The sequence below is a fragment of the Eleginops maclovinus genome, chromosome 2 (assembly GCF_036324505.1).
Source record: "Eleginops maclovinus isolate JMC-PN-2008 ecotype Puerto Natales chromosome 2, JC_Emac_rtc_rv5, whole genome shotgun sequence".
Taxonomy (NCBI): domain Eukaryota; kingdom Metazoa; phylum Chordata; class Actinopteri; order Perciformes; family Eleginopidae; genus Eleginops; species Eleginops maclovinus.
The window spans coordinates 4,110,921-4,129,408 of NC_086350.1; the positions used below are offsets into that span (position 1 = coordinate 4,110,921).

An 18,488-nucleotide genomic window follows, 5' to 3' on the forward strand; every position below is an offset into this window, starting at 1 on the left:
ATATAGTAGTATGTGATAGAGTCTGCCATACTTGCATAATCTGTCGTTCATTAAACCCATGAATAGCACATCTTATCTTCTCTAACTTGAAGAACTTCAAAGTGTTCCTGCTCTATTATATAAATGTTGGGGGGGGGGGCTTCCTTCCAATTTAACAGGATTAAATGTTCTAGCCAGAAGAGAACAGTGTGCAGTACATTTCTGCTGTTTCATAAAGGGTTATCGTCAGGTTGACTCTCAAAATCTCACCTTTGGACCAAGTCTCAACCCCTCAGGCAGTCCTTCAACGAAACAAGGGTCAATACAGAAAATGTAAACCTATAAAAAGTTCATCTCCAATACTCAAATTAGTCCGTTAGGTGAAAGCATTTACTGTAGAGTTCAGCTTTAGAGGAGAGACAACGAGCGTGTTGCATCATCTAATGGAGAAAGCTAGTGTCTGTTGTCCAAAGCTAACGTTAAATTAATCAGAAATCCTTTATTCATCCCACAACAGACATCTTTCTGTGGATTGATATGAAAGCACATAGTCTTTGGTTTTGCATAAGCCTAGTCTGCTCCAGTAAAACGTGTATATTCCTCAGATGTGGTGGGAAGAAGATAACAGGGCGAAGACATTATCTTTATTAGAGATGCCATAAGTTAGCCTTCAGGGCTCCTGCAAGAAATACAGTAGGGTTTGTTTTGCAGCAAAACCGAGTAGTTTTGTTGCATAAATCACTGGCAGAAGAGCCTCGAGGCTGACTGCTACCGTGTGCGTAGAAGTTCAGTAGTAAAGAATCAAAAGCAGACTGAACAAAGAGTTGAGTTTGAGTTTTTCTGAATAAAAACATGACTAGAAATCGCTTTCTTCTCCCTGAAACAAAAACAAAGTGGATTTCAAGCTGATGTTTCCCCCTAGGTGCTAAATCCAAAGAAAAAAGGCAAGAAGAAAAAAAAGTACCAAAACTCAGGAACGGTGAGTCAACTCTAATGTTTCATAAATGATTCATTAATGCATTTATTACCACCAGAAAATGTGATGTTTTGAAAGTAATGCTCATTGGTTTAATCTGAGAATCAGGTGCATTTTTCTACTGTTATGACTCCTGGGTGAACAGAGGATCAGAAAACAGAGACAAGTCTTGGTGAACCTTTAACAGTAAACGCGATTATTTTAACTCCTACTCCTTTCCGGACTGACAGGTCACTCTCCTCTCCTGCCTCGTGGACACCGAGCTCTCCTTCCTGGACTACATCCGCGGCGGGTGAGTTCACAACAAATGGCAGCCTACGATTCCTCAGATAAATCAGCAGCACTACCTTCATCATGAAGTCCTTGCAGTGGTGCTGGTGTGTAGCCTCTGCAGTGACTCATCAGACGGGATTAGCGCTCCATGTTTATCTCTGTGCTCCAACATTAAGACTGACAGCTGCCGATAACCCGCTGCCTAATTGCTCGCTGCAGCGTGCTTTGAAACATGCTGTGACATAATTCAGCATGATTGACGGTTCCACTTTACCCCTTGACGTGATCCGCTCTCTCTTGTAGGACTCAGATTAATTTCACGGTGGCGATTGATTTCACGGCATCGAACGGTAAGTGTTTTAAAGCTCTTATCGATGAAAGTGTATCGAACTTGATAAAAGTTTTGCTGGTTAACACTGTGATCCATATTTGATGTGAACTCTTTAATGATTCCTTATCAGTCCGTTTTAATTGACTTTTTCCCGTGACACTTCGCCCCCCTTTCACTCAGCTGGAGTCTAGAATAAAGCAGCTGAAAGATGGACCATTATTCCAACATTATGTAACACTTCTAAACTCAGCTTGAAGTTTGTACAGTTTGTGCCTCCGCGGACAGAAACTCATTACACCCACATTCTTCAAATCGCATTCCCAATTCTCAATGTTTCTTTTTACTCAGTGTTTATTAAGCCCCCCAGGTAAACTGCTGTGCATTTATCAGTGACAACAACTTAACGACAAACAAGGAAAATGAGCAATTCTCCAGAGATATTTGCAGATGAGTGATGTTCTCATTTCACTGAGAGATGATTTAGTTAGATAATACATGTAATGCAATTTGGAGATTATGTCCTCAAAGAAAATGGTCTTTCTCTATTGCTATCCATTCAGTTTCCCCCCTTTTCACTCCAGTTAAGATAATGATATAATAGCATATAATAAAACTATTTCAGGTTATTGGTCATTTGGAACACACTGAAGGTTTTCCTCCATATTCCTTATCCTTGACAGAATATAATACCTTAGTAATTTATTTTATAATAGAGCACAAATTGTGATGCTTAATCAAAGACAGGACTGTTGGTATTCTACCTTATTATAAAAAACACAAACCAACAATAAATGAATTGTATGACAGGTTTTCTTCGTAACCTGAGCCATATATTGTGTTTTTCTCTGTGATTTAGTTCCCTGTTTTTGTCCCATTGATTGTAAACAACTCATTTATTAGCCACACCGTTGCCCTGGCTGACGTGTTTCTTCATCACGATGAACATGAGAGCTGTAGTAATTACTCACCAGAGCAACAAGTGTGTATTAATCTGTAGCTTCTCCAACAAATGACTTTTGTTCTCCTGTAGGAAAAATGTGAGCTATTAGCGAGTTGCAAACTCTTCTAAATAATTACTTTTTTAAGATTTGAAAAACGTTTTATGACCCAATATTGAAGATTCACATCTTCAGAAAGAACAAATGGGGTTTGGGGCTGAATTCAAAAGACGGGTAAGGGGGGGTCCAAATATAAAACAATACCAACCTTCATAATCAGATAAAGAAATCCTTTATTTGTCCTGCAGTGGGGAGGTTCAAGACATTAAGGCAGCAAAGGTACAGCGCAGATAAAAGGCAAACGGAAATCTCTAAGTCTAGATTTATATATATTAGATAAAAGGAAAGCACACATCCTAAAAGTATATGAACAAAATAACGGGAAACAAATATGTAAACCATGGTAATAAAATAAGTTGCAGTATCCTAAACATTTAGAATGAAGTTTAAAGTTTGAAGGAACACTTGAGTTACCAAATCTTAAATAAATAGTAAAGTAAGAAAAGTGTGTATTTGAATTTGAATTGCACCATGTTTTTTCTTCTTAATTGTTGTTTTTTTTATATCTTTCTCCATTAATGTCAACACTATGGTTACAATTCTAAGTTCAGCTCTCATGTATGTATCTTTTTTTCACTCTACCAAAAATAAAGACAATTAAAGGCTTTTTTATCATTCTGTTTTTATTAGCTGCTTCTTGCATTTATGGATACGAAAGAGTAGTTTCTATCAGACTGTTATTGCAATATTTGCGAGGAATCACATATTGCCTGATTTGATTTATTCATGACACTGGGAGAGAGTGTTTTGGAGGGTCAGCTGTAGGTCATGATCTTAATCGTTAAGTCATTCTAACAGTGTAAACTTAGCTATACTGAAATACATGGTGGTTCCTCACACTCGCCGCTGTGGTCTGAGGCAACCAGTGAGATCATTTCTGCAGCCGTGCCTTGGAGAAATATTTGTGTAACTTAAACTCTGGTCTGTGTTTTAACCCCTCCTCCCACACACCACTTTCCTCTTTATTATATTTTAATCATGACTCACAGCCCAGGGGGAAGCAGTCATAATTACAGTTTGATGCTGATGTGTGTTTTAATGGCGCTGAACCTCTCTGATCCCAGGCAACCCGTCCCAGCCCACCTCGCTTCATTACATGAGCCCGTACCAGCTCAACGACTATGCCATGGCTCTGCGGGCCGTCGGAGAGATCATCCAGGACTACGACAGCGACAAGATGTTCCCTGCACTGGGCTTCGGGGCAAAGCTTCCTCCAGACGGACGGGTCTCACACGAGTTTGCCCTGGTGAGGAAACATCTATTTTTTTCATCAACTTACCATCCAGCTGTCGACGTAATTCGTCGAATCATATGTCCTTCCAAAAACTGGTACATGTACATCCATTTCTCTACATAAACCTACAGAAAACATGCATAAACCTGTTGGTTTATTCCACGTTATCACTGTGAGGAGGAAGCAGACATTGAGGACTCGGTCAGATTTGTCAGGAGGTTGCAGGATTTATGAACTGCTCAAAGTAGATTCCTTTATTGCACAAAAGCAGGAAGTTGACAATGTCCTTCCAGTGCTAACATGCTATGCTTAAAGCTTTCTCGGACTGTTGTATGATGTAAGTGATGAAAGACAAATCAAACAATACTCTACAGACACTCCACTCTGTAAGGCACTATGTAGGACCGCTTGGGATGAATATTACACTTGATTCATGATTGTCATTTCAGGATACATTTGGGAATCTTGGAGGCCTGTATCAAATGCAATCTGGTAGACATGACAACGAATGAAAGAAAACATTGTTATACTATTGGCCCAAAAGGAAAAGTCAGGGTATTACCAAAGTTATTCAGATGTATATTCTGGAACATGTGAATGTGTTTACCAAATGTCATGGCAATCCATCCAATAGTTGTTCAGATATTAAGGATCTTGTGTAAGAAGAACACAACATCTTTGGAAACTAGAAGGTCACTCGGACACCTCGTGTATGATATGATGTGTGTATCCACATGTGATTAAAATCCAATCCAAATGTAATGTTCTCCAGCTGTAGTTTTTCTAAAATCCTGCAGAAAAATGGACAAAAAAACACAGCGTAACCTTGGTGCAATACAGGCCTCATGGGAGACTGATGCTCGTTATGAACATCGTAAAGCTTAGGACCGTATAAAACTTGGCATGTTATCGGACTGCTGTTGAATAAGGCGCTGAGAATCATTCCTTTAATGGCCTTCATGGCAGCAGGAGGAAGTGTGTCCGTCACAGGAAGCTTGTGTGTTTCTGAGGCAACCTGTAAACATAAAGTTTTACTAGAACTCTGTAAAAGTTATCCAAAAATAAATTGGATGAAACCAGGATCTCTCATACCCAGATGACCAATTACAGGCAACCGTTTAATGGTGGGTGGTGAACGCTGCAGTAACAAAAACACAAACGTATCAAGCCAACCAGCCTGCGCTCACTGTAGTAATAGAAGCCAAATAGGCTGTTCAGTCTTTTGCAGTAGACCCACCACGTCTATATCAAGCTGGCGGCAACAGCTTTCGCCCCAGGAGGTTGTCATTTGGCATTGAGGTCAGTTGTGTGGATATGTTAGTTTGTGTGTTTGACCTAACCTGCAGTGAGCAGAGAACAACTTTCTTATAATGTGAATGTTGCTGAAGTCCAGAAAAAGGGAAAGTTGCATTTCTTTATGGAAATAATACCTATCACAATCCTTTGACACATCTAAGAATTAGCCAGTCCATCCATTCGTTCATCCATCGATTCATTCATTTATCCATCCATCGATTCATTCATTCGTTTATCCATCCATCGATTAATTCATTCTTCCATTTAATCATCAATCTAACAGTGTGTTCATCCATCCCTTTAATCACCCGTCCATCCATTCATCTATCCATCCATCCATCCATCCATCCATCCATCCATCCATCCATCCATCCATCCATCCATCCATTCATCTATCCATCCATCCATCCATCCATCCATCCATCCATCCATCCATCCATCCATCTATCCATCCATCCATCCATCCATCCATCCATTCATCTATCCATCCATCCATCCATCCATCCATCCATCCATCCATCATCCATCCATCCATCCATCCATCCATCCATCCATCCATTCATCTATCCATCTATCCATCCATCCATCCATCCATCCATCCATCCATCCATCCATCCATCCATCCATCCATCCATCCATCCATCCATCCATCCATCCATCCATCCATCCTTCCATCCATCTATTTAATCATCAATCTAACCATCCATCCATCCATCCATCCATCCATCCATCTATTTAATCATCAATCTAACCATCCATCCATCCATCCATCCATCTATTTAATCATCAATCTAACCATCCATCCATCCATCCATCCATCTATTTAATCATCAATCTAACCATCCATCCATCCATCCATCCATCCATCTATTTAATCATCAATCTAACCATCCATCCATCCATCCATCCATCTATTTAATCATCAATCTAACCATCCATCCATCCATCCATCCATCTATTTAATCATCAATCTAACCATCCATCCATCCATCCATCCATCTATTTAATCATCAATCTAACCATCCATCCATCCATCCATCTATTTAATCATCAATCTAACCATCCATCCATCCATCCATCTATTTAATCATCAATCTAACCATCCATTCATCCATCCATTTATTCATCTATCCAACCATCCTTCAATGCATCCATCCATCCACTGATCCATCCGTCCATCTATTCATCCATCCATCTAACTAGCTATCCGTCCGTCCATCCATCTATATATTCATCCATCTATTCATCCACATATCTCTTTATCCATCCAACCATCTATCCACCATCCATCTAATAGTCTCTACCTCCTCTAATGTCAGGCGCTCAGTGACCGTGGGCGTCCTGACCACTCATCATCCACCATAATCCCTTCCCTGGTTTACAGTCACTTCCAGATGTTGCTCCAGAGGCGTTTTAACTTCCATTACAGCTGCTCAGTGTTGGGTAGCAGCCTCCCCCGAGGCGCCAAACCTCGAGACAAGCCCCGTATGCATTGATCGAACCATTAAAGATTAAACTCCGTCAGCTTTTGAGAGAGGAAAGGCTGCAGCTGCGGAGCCGCAGTGGGAGAAAGCCACCACTGAATCCTCCATCATTATGCAAGCTCCATTTACAAAACAAAGGAGTCTCATGTGGGCTGTTTGTACTCAAGGGCAACCAAGCAGAGTTATAGTCAAGATGGTTTCATACAAAGATAATTAAAGAAAAGCCTGAAACATATGGGTAGCTTAAATAATTTATTTTTGGCCTCTTTGTCAGCTTCTTTTGGATATCTTAAAACCCAGTCAACCACACATCAACTTTAAAATGCGGCGTTGAAACAGAAACACTGAAACTTTAGTCTCAACTTCTTTAACCAAGAACTTCAGAAGCCAATGGATGAGCTTCTGTTCAACAACTTATCATCATGTTTTCTTAATGTAGCTTTGGTTGAATCTCACCACAATGGCTTTAACCAAAATACTTCTCTTAGTTTCCACTCCTCATGCAGAATTAAAATGTGAAATGTCTCGCCTCAGGAAGTTCCGCTCTGAAATGCTTCAACAGGAGAATTAAACTGTCGACATTTCCCTAAAATGTGTGTAATATGTTTGAAGTGAAATTGGATTTAATGTCCTTAAGGGCTCGCAACCCCCTAGTGCCTCTTTATATTTGGTGATATGTTTTAATAATAGTTATTGATGTTGTAGCCCTGGGGCGGCTGTTTTTGATGTCTGCATGTAATCTTGTTATCCTGCAATTTTCTGCCAAAACATGCCAGTGTTAAAAAAAAAAATGATGCCATCCCAGCCTTTTTTCCAATAAAGGGAAATATAATCTACAAAATGCTTTTTCGTTATCCTTCAGGGTGGCACTGGGCCTATTATGTCCCCTAACATCAAAACAAACTACGTTCAATTTCATTGTACCCTTGATGCATGGTTGTTAAAATGTGCTTACAGTACAGAAGCTCCCGCAGAGACCTAATGTAACATTGTAATTGCCCCTGAATATATTCAACTAATTTTTCAACGTATTAGCTGGGTGACATTTAATCAATGAGGGTGACTCAATGAATGTAAACTAACTGTTAGCTGGAGGCGATTAGAGAACAAGTGGTAGAAGATACACTCCAGGAAAAACTGCTTCACCCTGAGGAGGAAAGTTAATGTGTCGTCTAGAGTCAGGTTTTATTTTTTCAGACTTCTAAAATGGACATTAAAGTGAAATCTAACTCAAAGCAAACTGAATTAGACCATTGTATTTTCATTTTGCTTTCATACACAACAAAAATAACTTAGCGTCACTTGGTTTTAGCTTAAAATAAAGGCATAAAGTGAAAGTAAATAAAGATTAAAGGTAGTGATCCCTTGATTCAGAGCAGCTGTACAAAGAGGCACTTGATGCAAATATTACATGTGTTTCGTCAGAGCTTTTACTGAGATAAGCATTAGTAAACCAACACAGTCACGTTGAAAATCACATTGTTTTAAGCTCACACGGCCCCCCATTAAAGTATAAACCTTATTACAATCACAACATATTGGGATCATACATTTATAATCACAATACAGGTAAACTCATAACTCTTTACTCGTAACAAATATCTTTATTCCTTCATTTTTAACATAAATATGACGTTAAACAACCTGGATACAACACATGTTAGCCCTTCCCACCAAGCAGGGCCTTCAGATCAGTCCCAGCAAGCAGAAATAGACTGAAAAACAGCTTCTATCCAAACGCTTTGACACCACTGAACTCTCCTCAGTCTGACAGCCCTGATCTGCTGCCATCGTTGGAGGACGTTTACTCGCATCCCTTCATGCCACTGACTCTTTTTCAGTATTCCTACCAAAACCACACGTCATTCAACCCCTCCATACACATCACTCCAGATCTTTGATGCTGAACTTTGTCTGAACTTTTGCACACTTTTATTGTTAGTGTCATAATAAACTCGTGTTATATTTAGTATGTATTATCTTTTATCCCATTCATGCCTTATTTGTTCATTATGAATACATGTATAAAGGCTTTAAAAGCTTAGCTGGAAGAGCTGGCGGCACAACAAAAAAATCCTGGTTGCCAAAAAAAAGTTAGAATAATAACAATGAAGTTGTTAAATTATGAATGCAAGATTAATCCCATTGGTAGTTAGTCTCTGCTGTATTACAGTACTGGAATTTAACTGTTAGCCTTCAACCTTACCAAACCCAATTTCCCCAACCTTAGTTATACCCAAGCTTCCATGAGATACAAACATCATAAAGAAGGATGGTTATGGCTCAGTCTTTAAAATCAAGACACCCCAGGGTCTTGTAATCCTTTCACAGAACAGTCTCACTGTCATACAGACATGTTACAACTATAACAAAGTGAAAATTGTTGCACATTTATTCACATTTCTGTCTCTGTTTTCGTGCAGAACGGTAATCCACAGAACCCATACTGCAGCGGTATCGATGGGGTGATGGAGGCTTACTACCAGAGTCTGAAATCCGTGCGCCTCTACGGACCCACCCACTTCTCCCCTGTTATTAACCACGTTGCCAGGTAGGTCCACTATAATCACAGCCACGGAGAACAATGCCACCACAGTATTTTTATTTTCCGGCTGAAGAGCGACTCAGAGATCAATGCGCTTACACTATGGGGAAATGAGTGTGGGCTAATAAACAAAACCTGCACAGAAAAGAGAGGAGATTAAAAAAGAAAAGTGCTAATAACTCGGTCACCTAACTGGAATCAATACGTGCAGCAAACACAACAAACCTTTAGAAGGTGACCTGTCTGCACGATGACGGATGAGCTGCCTGTTTTATTCTTATTCTGCAGCTGCTGTAATACCTTACATTTCCCTACAGGCTCAATAAAGGTCTCTTTCATTGTACTTAAATTGAGGTTGTGGGGTTGGTAGCAGGATTCTTTCTAGATAAATATAGTATGAGGGCCCTAACATCCCTTCCGTTCAAAATGTCTTCATGTCTTAAAGCTGCTGAGTCATATACTGCACCTCAAACAACAAATAAATCCAGAGCTCCGGTTTCTTTACTTCCTCTCCAGAAAAAAGGAGAGTAAAAGAAAGGATCAGAAATCTCAGTTTCATTGTCAGCCTGCTGCCTGCCACTGCGGCAGACCCACCGGACATCCATCCCCTATTTATTCTCCGTAAGCTGTCTCTGCCGTCTGACCAGACATCTGACACCATCTTCATATCTCTATACTCATTATACCCTTTCTGACCCACAGAGATATTGTTTTCTGGTATCACTTTAACATTTTACGGGGAAATCTGCATTTTTCGGTTTAGACGAAACCCTGCGGAGGTTATTATCTTAAGTAATTATATTACTGATAATGTATGCTGGTTGGGATGCCTCTAGTTTGGAGAAGCAGAAAGGGTTACATGCTCTCAATCAATGTACTAATGTGGGAGGTGAAGCAGCGCATCATTTGTATTCATTATTTGTTTCAGTAGACGCTACATTTAGAACATTTTAAAACTTGAACTTGCTCTCGGACAGCCCTTTGGACAGAAAACTGAATCTGTTGACGATGTTTTCTTCAAAGCCACCAGGCACCGTTGGAAAAAAGCTGTGATTTTACCTCACACAACTGGAAAGGTGCCGGTCCACCAATGCCTCACTTGGTTAATAAGTTTGTGGTTCTGTAATGAGTTTGGATTCACAAAAGTCATACAGTTACACAAACCAATGAACCAATTGAGGCAGTGGTAGACCAAAAACCTCTCTATTCTGCGGGGTAAAATTACAGTTTTTTTGTCTGGTGGCTTTGAAGACGGCATAGATAACAGCTTGACCCCCGTCCTCTTCAGAAGGGGCTCTTTAGCTGCAAGGAAAGGTATTTTTTAGGTGGTTAAAATATATTTCCGTGCTGTCTCCACCCACAGCAGCTCATTGCTTTCCTCCATGCTGATTTCTCCAAACTGGGGGTGTGCTGTCCTTCATTTACTGAACGTAATAACTGATGATGGATAAGTACCTCGTACAACCCCACCACTTACAATCCAAACTAAGGACTTCATGAGGTCAGGAGGTATTGATTATTGATACAAGGCACAGTGTAAATTAAATAAACCTTAAATAGCTTTACACAGTAGAAGAAACAGCGCTGTGAATTATTAACTAACCTCCCACTATTCCTCAAACAAATGAATCCTTAAAGACACTAAGAGAAAGTACTAATGCTTCACTATTAAAAAAAGAACATTAACTCGAGACATGTGGACCCTCGAGTGCCGTTACATTTTTATTGGAGCCACAAATGATAAAAAGCTACCCTTCCTCTTTTGTAAATATTTAAAACAAATGATACACCCTTCATGTTGACACCACCAGAAGCTGTCAGCAGCACTTTCTCAGTTCCCACTAACAGCCCCTGATACAGAGTAATATGCTGTTTTGTAGTCTGGTATCTTCCCACTTCCACCTGACGCTCCCTATTGCCCTGATCTCATGATATGATCACCAGGACTGACTGTAACAAGCAATTCTTGCTACCTTTCATCAGCGGCTATCAAATCCTCTCTCTCTCTGTCCACCCACTCAGCCTGAGAATAGCAGCATTGTTCTGCGCTCACTTCTGTGGAGCATCTGACTAAAACCCAGGGAGACTTCCACTGAAGAAAAGTGACACTGAGTCACGTACAATTCCTAACTGTCTGACGTGTGCGTAAAACGGTTATTTATCATATACTTTCCAAATACTACCAACTATACAGACCTTATACAGCTAAAATATAAAGACTGGATTCCAAAGTGCATGCTTAATATTTAAAGCAAAAAGGATCAATGCGTCCTGTTCAATCAAAGAGGACATGTTGTGTTCATTTCAGCTTCATATCAGTATGTAGTGTCTCTCCTGGGACATGTCTCCATGCTTTGATGTTCAGAAAGCTCTTTATGTTTCTCAGACTGCCTGTGCTGCAGCCCCTCTTTTCACCCTCTGTCTGGAACCAGAGCCCAGTCTGCTCTGATTGGTTAGCTGGCCGGCTCTGTTGTGATTTGTCAACCGCTTAGGGATGTCCCGCCCCCTTATCCTATCACGTACAATGTGTTGGAGTGCTAGCCAATAGAATTGTAGACATAGTGATGTCACTATGTTCCAGAAGTAATGGAGTCAAATGGAAAGAAACTAAACAATAAACATTATTTGGGCCCAAAAAATGAAATTGTTTTGCATTTGAATTAAACATCAATAATAAGCTCACTTAATCTAGTTAGCCCTGGAGTTGTTTTAATAGATGGTAATATAGAAAACATTCACAACTGTCGCAAATCTGAAACACTAACAAGAAGAAAGAAGCAACAATGAGTGAGAAAGAAGAGATTAAGGGACACTACAAGTTGCTTTTACATTCCATAAAGTTGTCTTACTCATTTAGGATAGACGGAAATAAAGAATATATCCTGACTTTTAGTGAGTCAAGCTCCACATCTCCCAGAATGCAACACTTTTTGATGTCTTTGCACTACATGCCTCGAGTTTAAATGAACTCTACAACACAATGAAGAATGCTAAGCCTCCAAAGGGATGGACATTTTGCAACCCTAAATCAAGAGCAGAACTCTTACATCCTTTACTCGAGATTTTCTAAATATAACTTTGCTCACATCTTAAGACTCGAGGAGATTTTGCTTTCCAGTCAGCAGCCCCTAAGCTTTGGATTAGTGTCCCAAAAAGTCTGGGTTCTCTGACTCTGGTGACTCATTAAAAAAGGATTTAGCATTTAGGTAGCATGTTATTTTTTGATGTTTGACTTGTGTACTATGGATGCTCATTCTCTCCTGTGTTTGTTATTCTTTGAATCTATTTCTCTGCCTGACGGGTGTTGTATAAAACACTTTTCTTGCTTGCTTAAGCCAAGATATGACATCTTTCTGGTTATTTTTCTAGACTTTATAAAGCTCAGGAGATATTATACGAATGTTTGAAAGGTTGAGTAGTACTCCCTGTGACCAGTTAATTGGTCTTGATGTGTTATATCAGTGGAGTGCCCTTTCTAAACGAATGCAGAAAGGTAGATTTCAGCAGAAAGTCCAACGTTTATAAAAGGTTAAAAGAAGTGCAGGTTTTTTTCTTTTTGCTTCTATTTCATGTTTGCTCATTGACCTCAGCCCCCACCACTCTCTCTCTTTTCTCTTCCTCTTTCTCCAGGTATGCGTCAGCAGTGACAGACGGCTCTCAGTACTTCATCCTGCTCATCATCTCTGACGGCGTCATCACGGACATGGCGCAGACAAAGGAGTCCATAGTCAACGTACAGCACCAGATTTACTATCTATGCACTCTGTGTGTTTTTGTGAAAGCTTTTAAGCGTGAAACATTAACATTTTCGTGGGGAAAGAAGCTGTCTACGTGAAGAATTCTGCATCATATTCTATACAGATCATCCTATGTTTGTAGCTGTCCTCTCCAAACCACTTATCTCTAAAAAAATGAACAAACCGCTCTGTCTTCAGCTTTGTGACGATGCATTAACCCACTCATCCAAGAGGTTATTGAGCATAAAAAAAGAAGTGAATTCTTGGTCCTTAATGTGATCACAAACCAACATTTTCAGATACATTTCACCTGACAGGAATGGTATGACCATTTGTAATCTGAAAAGTAACTGAAGCTGTCCGACTGTAACGGAGTATAAAGTGCAATATTGTGATGAGTTGGAGCAGAAGTAGAACCTTTCTTTACTGGAAATCCTCCAGAAAAGATCAAGTGTGTTGAATTGCTACTTACTGTTAGTACGATGGAGTTGACTGGAAGTACATTTACCCCAGTGCTAATTACAGTTTTCAGGTACTTGTACTTTACCTATTGAATACTATACCCTTACTGCACTCATTGTCCAAGCCAATACTTTACACTACAACATTTACAGATTCAGATTAAGTGGTTAACACAAAACATAAATTAACTCGATAAAATAAACATTGGCAGATAGATATAAGTTCAGATATCAAGCAGCAGTACACAGTACACAATAATTCAAATAAACGCCTTTTTTACCAGCTGCATGACCATATCAATGCACCAATAATCATAAAGCAGTCATTTGACATACTGTATATGGTTCTAAAAAGGGCCTTTTAAGGTGCCATAGAATGGAAAACAGTATTTCCCTTGGCATAGTTGAATAAGGAGAGTTCGGTACACTGAACTGACATACCGTGAACCCCAAACACCATTGTTTCCTCATCATGAATATGCATATCACAGCGGTAAAACGGGCGAATTACAACAATCCCGGTGTGTTACGTCACACACGGTAGTCCAGCCCGAACATTAGCATACACTAGCTGCTGGAAACGCTAACACTTACCACTCCGTAACGTTGCTCTCCAACCTCCGACCGACTGCTGTTCTTCAAACTCATCGGTTTCCTCCTCCGATAAAATCTCAGACATGTGAGGTTGGATGCCAATGGCCTCCATGGTTCATCTCTCACAGTTTCGCCAACTTCACTTACTTCTGTGGGCTCTGAGGCAGCCATGGGTTGCTCCTTGTAAACCAGCCAATCAGAGCAGAGCTAATCATCATTATTTAAATGAGCCCCAAATAAGGCCATTCAGCTTGTTTCATTCTAGGACCAAATCATAGGGCTATAAATGGCCCTGTAAAACCGCATCTGGACATTTTTTGGATCAACCACAGTTATATACCTTATTTGTAGATATCAGAGAACAATTTAAAGTGCCAGATAGATGCTGTCTACGGCTCCTTTAAGTACCTTTTGAAGCTAATCCTTTTGTCCTTTTACGTTAGTCGGATTCAGAAAGCGGGACTCGTCTGTAGCATCGTATTTTTATTACCATTTAGTACAGCTTACTCCTCAGCTGCATGAGTTACAGTTTGCAGCTGCACTCCATGTACTGCGTGCTAATGTTCATTCAGCTAATTTACTGTACGGCCCCCCCGGAGGGTCCGTCTGAGATTAAGCCACTAACGGACATCCTAATAAACCAACACGCAAATAAAATGAACGGGCAGCACATGAAAAGCTCTCCTCTTTTATCGCTTCCCCCTTCTCTCTCTGTCTCTCTTTCTTCTCCACTAATGAAGGGAGTGAGGAGCGAGGGGGGGGGACAGGCTTGGTCGCTTCACCTTCCCCTCACCCCGTTCAGCTCTAATAACTGTGCTTTCTAATTAGAGTGATCAGAGCTAGCTGTGTGTAGTGATGTTTCGTTTATTCGGAGCCTCAGTGTGATGTCATGTTATTGTAAAGTCAGATTTGAGAGTAATTATTTACCGGCCCGCGGAGATGCCCATGCCCCCGATATGTCGAGCAATTTAGAGCTTCTATCAAATAAGGAAGTTATGAAACACTCTAAACACACCCTCATTCATCATTCAGCTCTGGAACTGTACTCCGCTGTCCCACCAGGGTAAGATTTAATAAAGTATATTGCGATGCAGGGCGGAGGAAGATGTAAATGGGTTGTCATTTTAAGAGCTGTCGGGCAAAGTTTTAGATGCATGAAATTAGAAAAGCAGGCTGGAGAGGGCAGGTGGATTTGCCCCTCCCCCCCGGGCTGTCTTAACAATGCCATTGAATTTGGCTATTGAGCTTCCTTTCTATGCACTGTTAGCTTTCATTTAGTAATTCCCGGGGCTGTGGCTTTGACAGCCTGCGGCGTTAAAGATAGCAAAGAGTGAAAAGACTGTCTCCCCACGCCTCTGATGAGCCTGGTTTCTCTCCCCCTTTTCTACAGGCTGCCTCTCTGCCCATGTCAATTATAATAGTCGGGGTTGGACCAGCGGAATTTGACGGTAAGATTGTGTGTGTGTGTGTGTGTGTGTGTGTGTGTGTGTGTGTGTGTGTGTGTGTGTGTGTGTGTGTGTGTGTGTGTGTGTGTGTGTGTGTGTGTGTGTGTGTGTGTGTGTGTGTTTATTTGCACGCAGTAATCCTTCGCCTCATCCTATCTCTCCTCCCACATGCTTGCACCCTTTCCTTGTGCATCTTCTTTCTTCTCTCCTCCTCCTCCTTCTCCTCTTCCTCCTCTTCCTCTGATTCGGAGGTTAAGTGGATTCTCATTTGTCAGTCCAGAGGGTGTGCTCTTCTTCTTTTATTGGGCTGTTAATGGATGACAGCACTTCTCGTTTGCGCTTCCTGACTTGTTTGCCGTCCTTTATTTCCCCCATCATCTCCTCTCCTCTTCTTTCCTATTATCCCTCCTTGTTTCTTATTTTCCCTTTGTTTGTTCTCCTTTCCTTGTGTCCTCTCCTTAGTTCCCCTTTTTATTCTCCAGTCCTCTTTTGTTTTTCCTTTCTGTTTTTATGTCCTCTTCTTGTTTCCTCTCCTGTGGTGTTTTACTTCTTCTTTTATTTTGTTGTTATTGGCCGACAGCCACGTTTCACTTCTTGTTTCCTCTTCTTCACTTGTTTGCCGTCCTTTATTTCCCCCTCTCCTCTCCTTTCATTTGTTCCTCTACTCTCCCTATTATCCCTCCTCGTTTCTTCTCTCTTCGTTTGCTCTCCTTTCCTTGTGTCCTCTCCTTATTTCCACTCTATTTTTTAATCTTCAATCCTCTTTTTACCCCCTTTGTTTTTTATGTCCTGTTCTCCTCTCTCCCCTTTTAATCTCTTATTGTTTCCTTCCCTTTTCTCCCCTTGGTTCCTCTCCACTGGAGCTTGTATTCCTTTTATTTTGCTGTTATTGGCCGACAGCCACGCTTCACTTCTTGTTTCCTCTTCTTCACTTGTTTCCTCTTTATCCCCCCCCCCCTCCTCTCCGTTCCTTCTTTCCTCTATTATCCCTCCTCGTTTCTTCTTCTCTCTTCGTTTGTGCTCCTTTCCTTATGTCCTCTCCTTATTTCGATTCTCTTTTTTAATCTGCCATCCATTTTTGATTTTCTTTCTCTTATGTCCTCTTCTCCTCTCTCTTCTTCTTGTTTCTTTCCCTTTTCTTATCTCCTCTCCTTGTTTCCTCTCGTCTGGTGCGTTTCTTCTTCTTTGATTTTGTTGTAAATGGCCGACAGCCATGTTTCACACCTTCCTTCTCGTGTTTACAATTCAGCGAGCAGTAAAAACAAACTCGCTCTCGATGAGCAATTAGCCTGCAAAGTGAACAGGATGGCAGGATTGTCACGCTCCTGAAGCCGTGTGTGCACGGCTGCACGATGTCCCCACGGTGCACATCGCTGCCTCTGCTAACGCACATTTCGAGCTTGTTTCACCCCTTATGTGCACATTCATGTGCGACCCACAGCTTCACGCTCAGCAACGCAAACCCTGTGTACTCCCAACACTCAGAGGAGATGCAGCCCAGTGGCACGCTAATGGCTCCGGCAGATAAACACACACACACACACACACACACTGCATGCCATGTTGGCTCAGCGTAGCTTTGGCATGGCCCGGTCTCCTGACTGATGTGCTTCCCTCCCTCAGAAATGATCGAGCTGGATGGGGACGAGGAGAGGATTTCCTCCCAAGGGCGCTTCGCAGAGCGGGACATAGTTCAGGTATGCAGAATACCCCCCCCCCCCCTCACACACACACACACACACACACACACACACACACACACACAATGTCTTCAGAGAAACGTGGGATTCATGATTGGGAAAGGTCACGGTGACGGTGCTTGACCCTCTGCTGGGCTCTTGTTCTCAGTCTGCCATCTCACTTCTTTCTCCTCCGGCTGTCTCCTCCAAATTGAATATATATTTTACTCTGAGTCTTTTGTTCTGTCGTTTCACTTTCTCTCACACTTTTTCCAACCCTTTTCTCTCGTCTCCTTCCTTTGTCTCCTCTACTTGTTTCCACTTCACTCTTGAATGTATCTCTCTCTCTCTCTCCTCTCCTCTTCTTGCCTTCTTTCCTTCTCTCCTTATTATCCCTCCTCGTTTCTTCTTCTCTCTTCGTTTGTTCTCTTTCCTATGTCCTCACCTTGTTTCATCTCCTCTCCTTGCTTGTCATTCCTTGCTCCTTATCTACTCTTTTTGTTTTCTTTTATTCCCTCTCCTCTTCTTCATTTTCTCCTCCCATTTCCTTGTTTCTTCTCCCTTCTTGTATCATCTTCTCCACTCTCTTGTTTCCTCACAATATGTCCTCTTCTTCTCTCTTTGCTCTCCTCTCCTTGTGACCTTTTCTTTTCCTCTCCTCTTTTGGTTTCTTCTTCTCTCTTTTCATTTTCACGTACCCTCTTTTTTTACCAACGTTTTTTTTCTCATCTCTCCTTCCTCTCTTCTCCTCTTGTCTCCTCTCTTTTCTCTCCTCACCTTGTCCCCTCTCCTCTCTCCCTCCCACAGTTCGTCCCCTTCAGAGACTACATCGACCGGCGGGGAAACCACATCCTCAGCATGGCTCGCCTCGCCAAGGAAGTTCTTGCCGAAATCCCCGACCAGTTCCTGTCCTACATGAGGACCCGAGGGATCAAACCGGGCCCCCTGCCGCCTCCCTACACCACCTGTCCTCCCCCGGCCGTCCACCCCCTCCTCTGCAGACGGGTAAGCCGAATCTAAACGGCGGAGGCCTCGTTTCAGCGCCGGCCTGCCGACTCTCCTCTCCTCTCTCTGCTTCTTCTTCTTCCTACTCGTCACTGGAAGCTTCTGAGCACACAGCGACACTCCATCGCTCTCATGGTCCACTTCGGGAACCGAGGGAATGATCCGGATAACCCCAAGTGGGATGCTTCTACTTTTTAGAAGATGGGGACGAAGGTGGGGGTTTTGACGGGTCGTGGTGGGGGTCTGCGTTCACGTTCCTCTGCCTGGAAGCGTGAACAGACCGAAGGTGTCAGACCTAAAGGGACCGAACTGCAGAGGCCCTTTTTATCAAACACTGCTCATCTTCTATTTCTATTTCCACTTCCTCTTTCTTTCACGAAATCTCTATATA

General features: G+C 41.7%; 1 protein-coding gene across 1 annotated transcript in view; it reads left to right on the forward strand.

Annotated features, from left to right (window-relative positions):
* LOC134880713 (copine-8-like) overlaps positions 1-18,256 on the forward strand; it is a 62,514-nt gene extending 44,258 nt beyond the window's left edge. The window contains exons 12-20 of the mRNA XM_063907748.1: positions 902-958; positions 1,186-1,247; positions 1,532-1,578; positions 3,682-3,863; positions 9,055-9,182; positions 12,807-12,909; positions 15,359-15,416; positions 17,037-17,110; positions 17,900-18,256. Of these exons, the coding sequence (XP_063763818.1) occupies positions 902-958; positions 1,186-1,247; positions 1,532-1,578; positions 3,682-3,863; positions 9,055-9,182; positions 12,807-12,909; positions 15,359-15,416; positions 17,037-17,110; positions 17,900-18,112 (924 nt within the window). The 3' untranslated portion in view covers positions 18,113-18,256. The remainder of the gene's footprint in view (positions 1-901; positions 959-1,185; positions 1,248-1,531; positions 1,579-3,681; positions 3,864-9,054; positions 9,183-12,806; positions 12,910-15,358; positions 15,417-17,036; positions 17,111-17,899) is intronic.
* Positions 18,257-18,488: the final 232 nt, after the last annotated feature.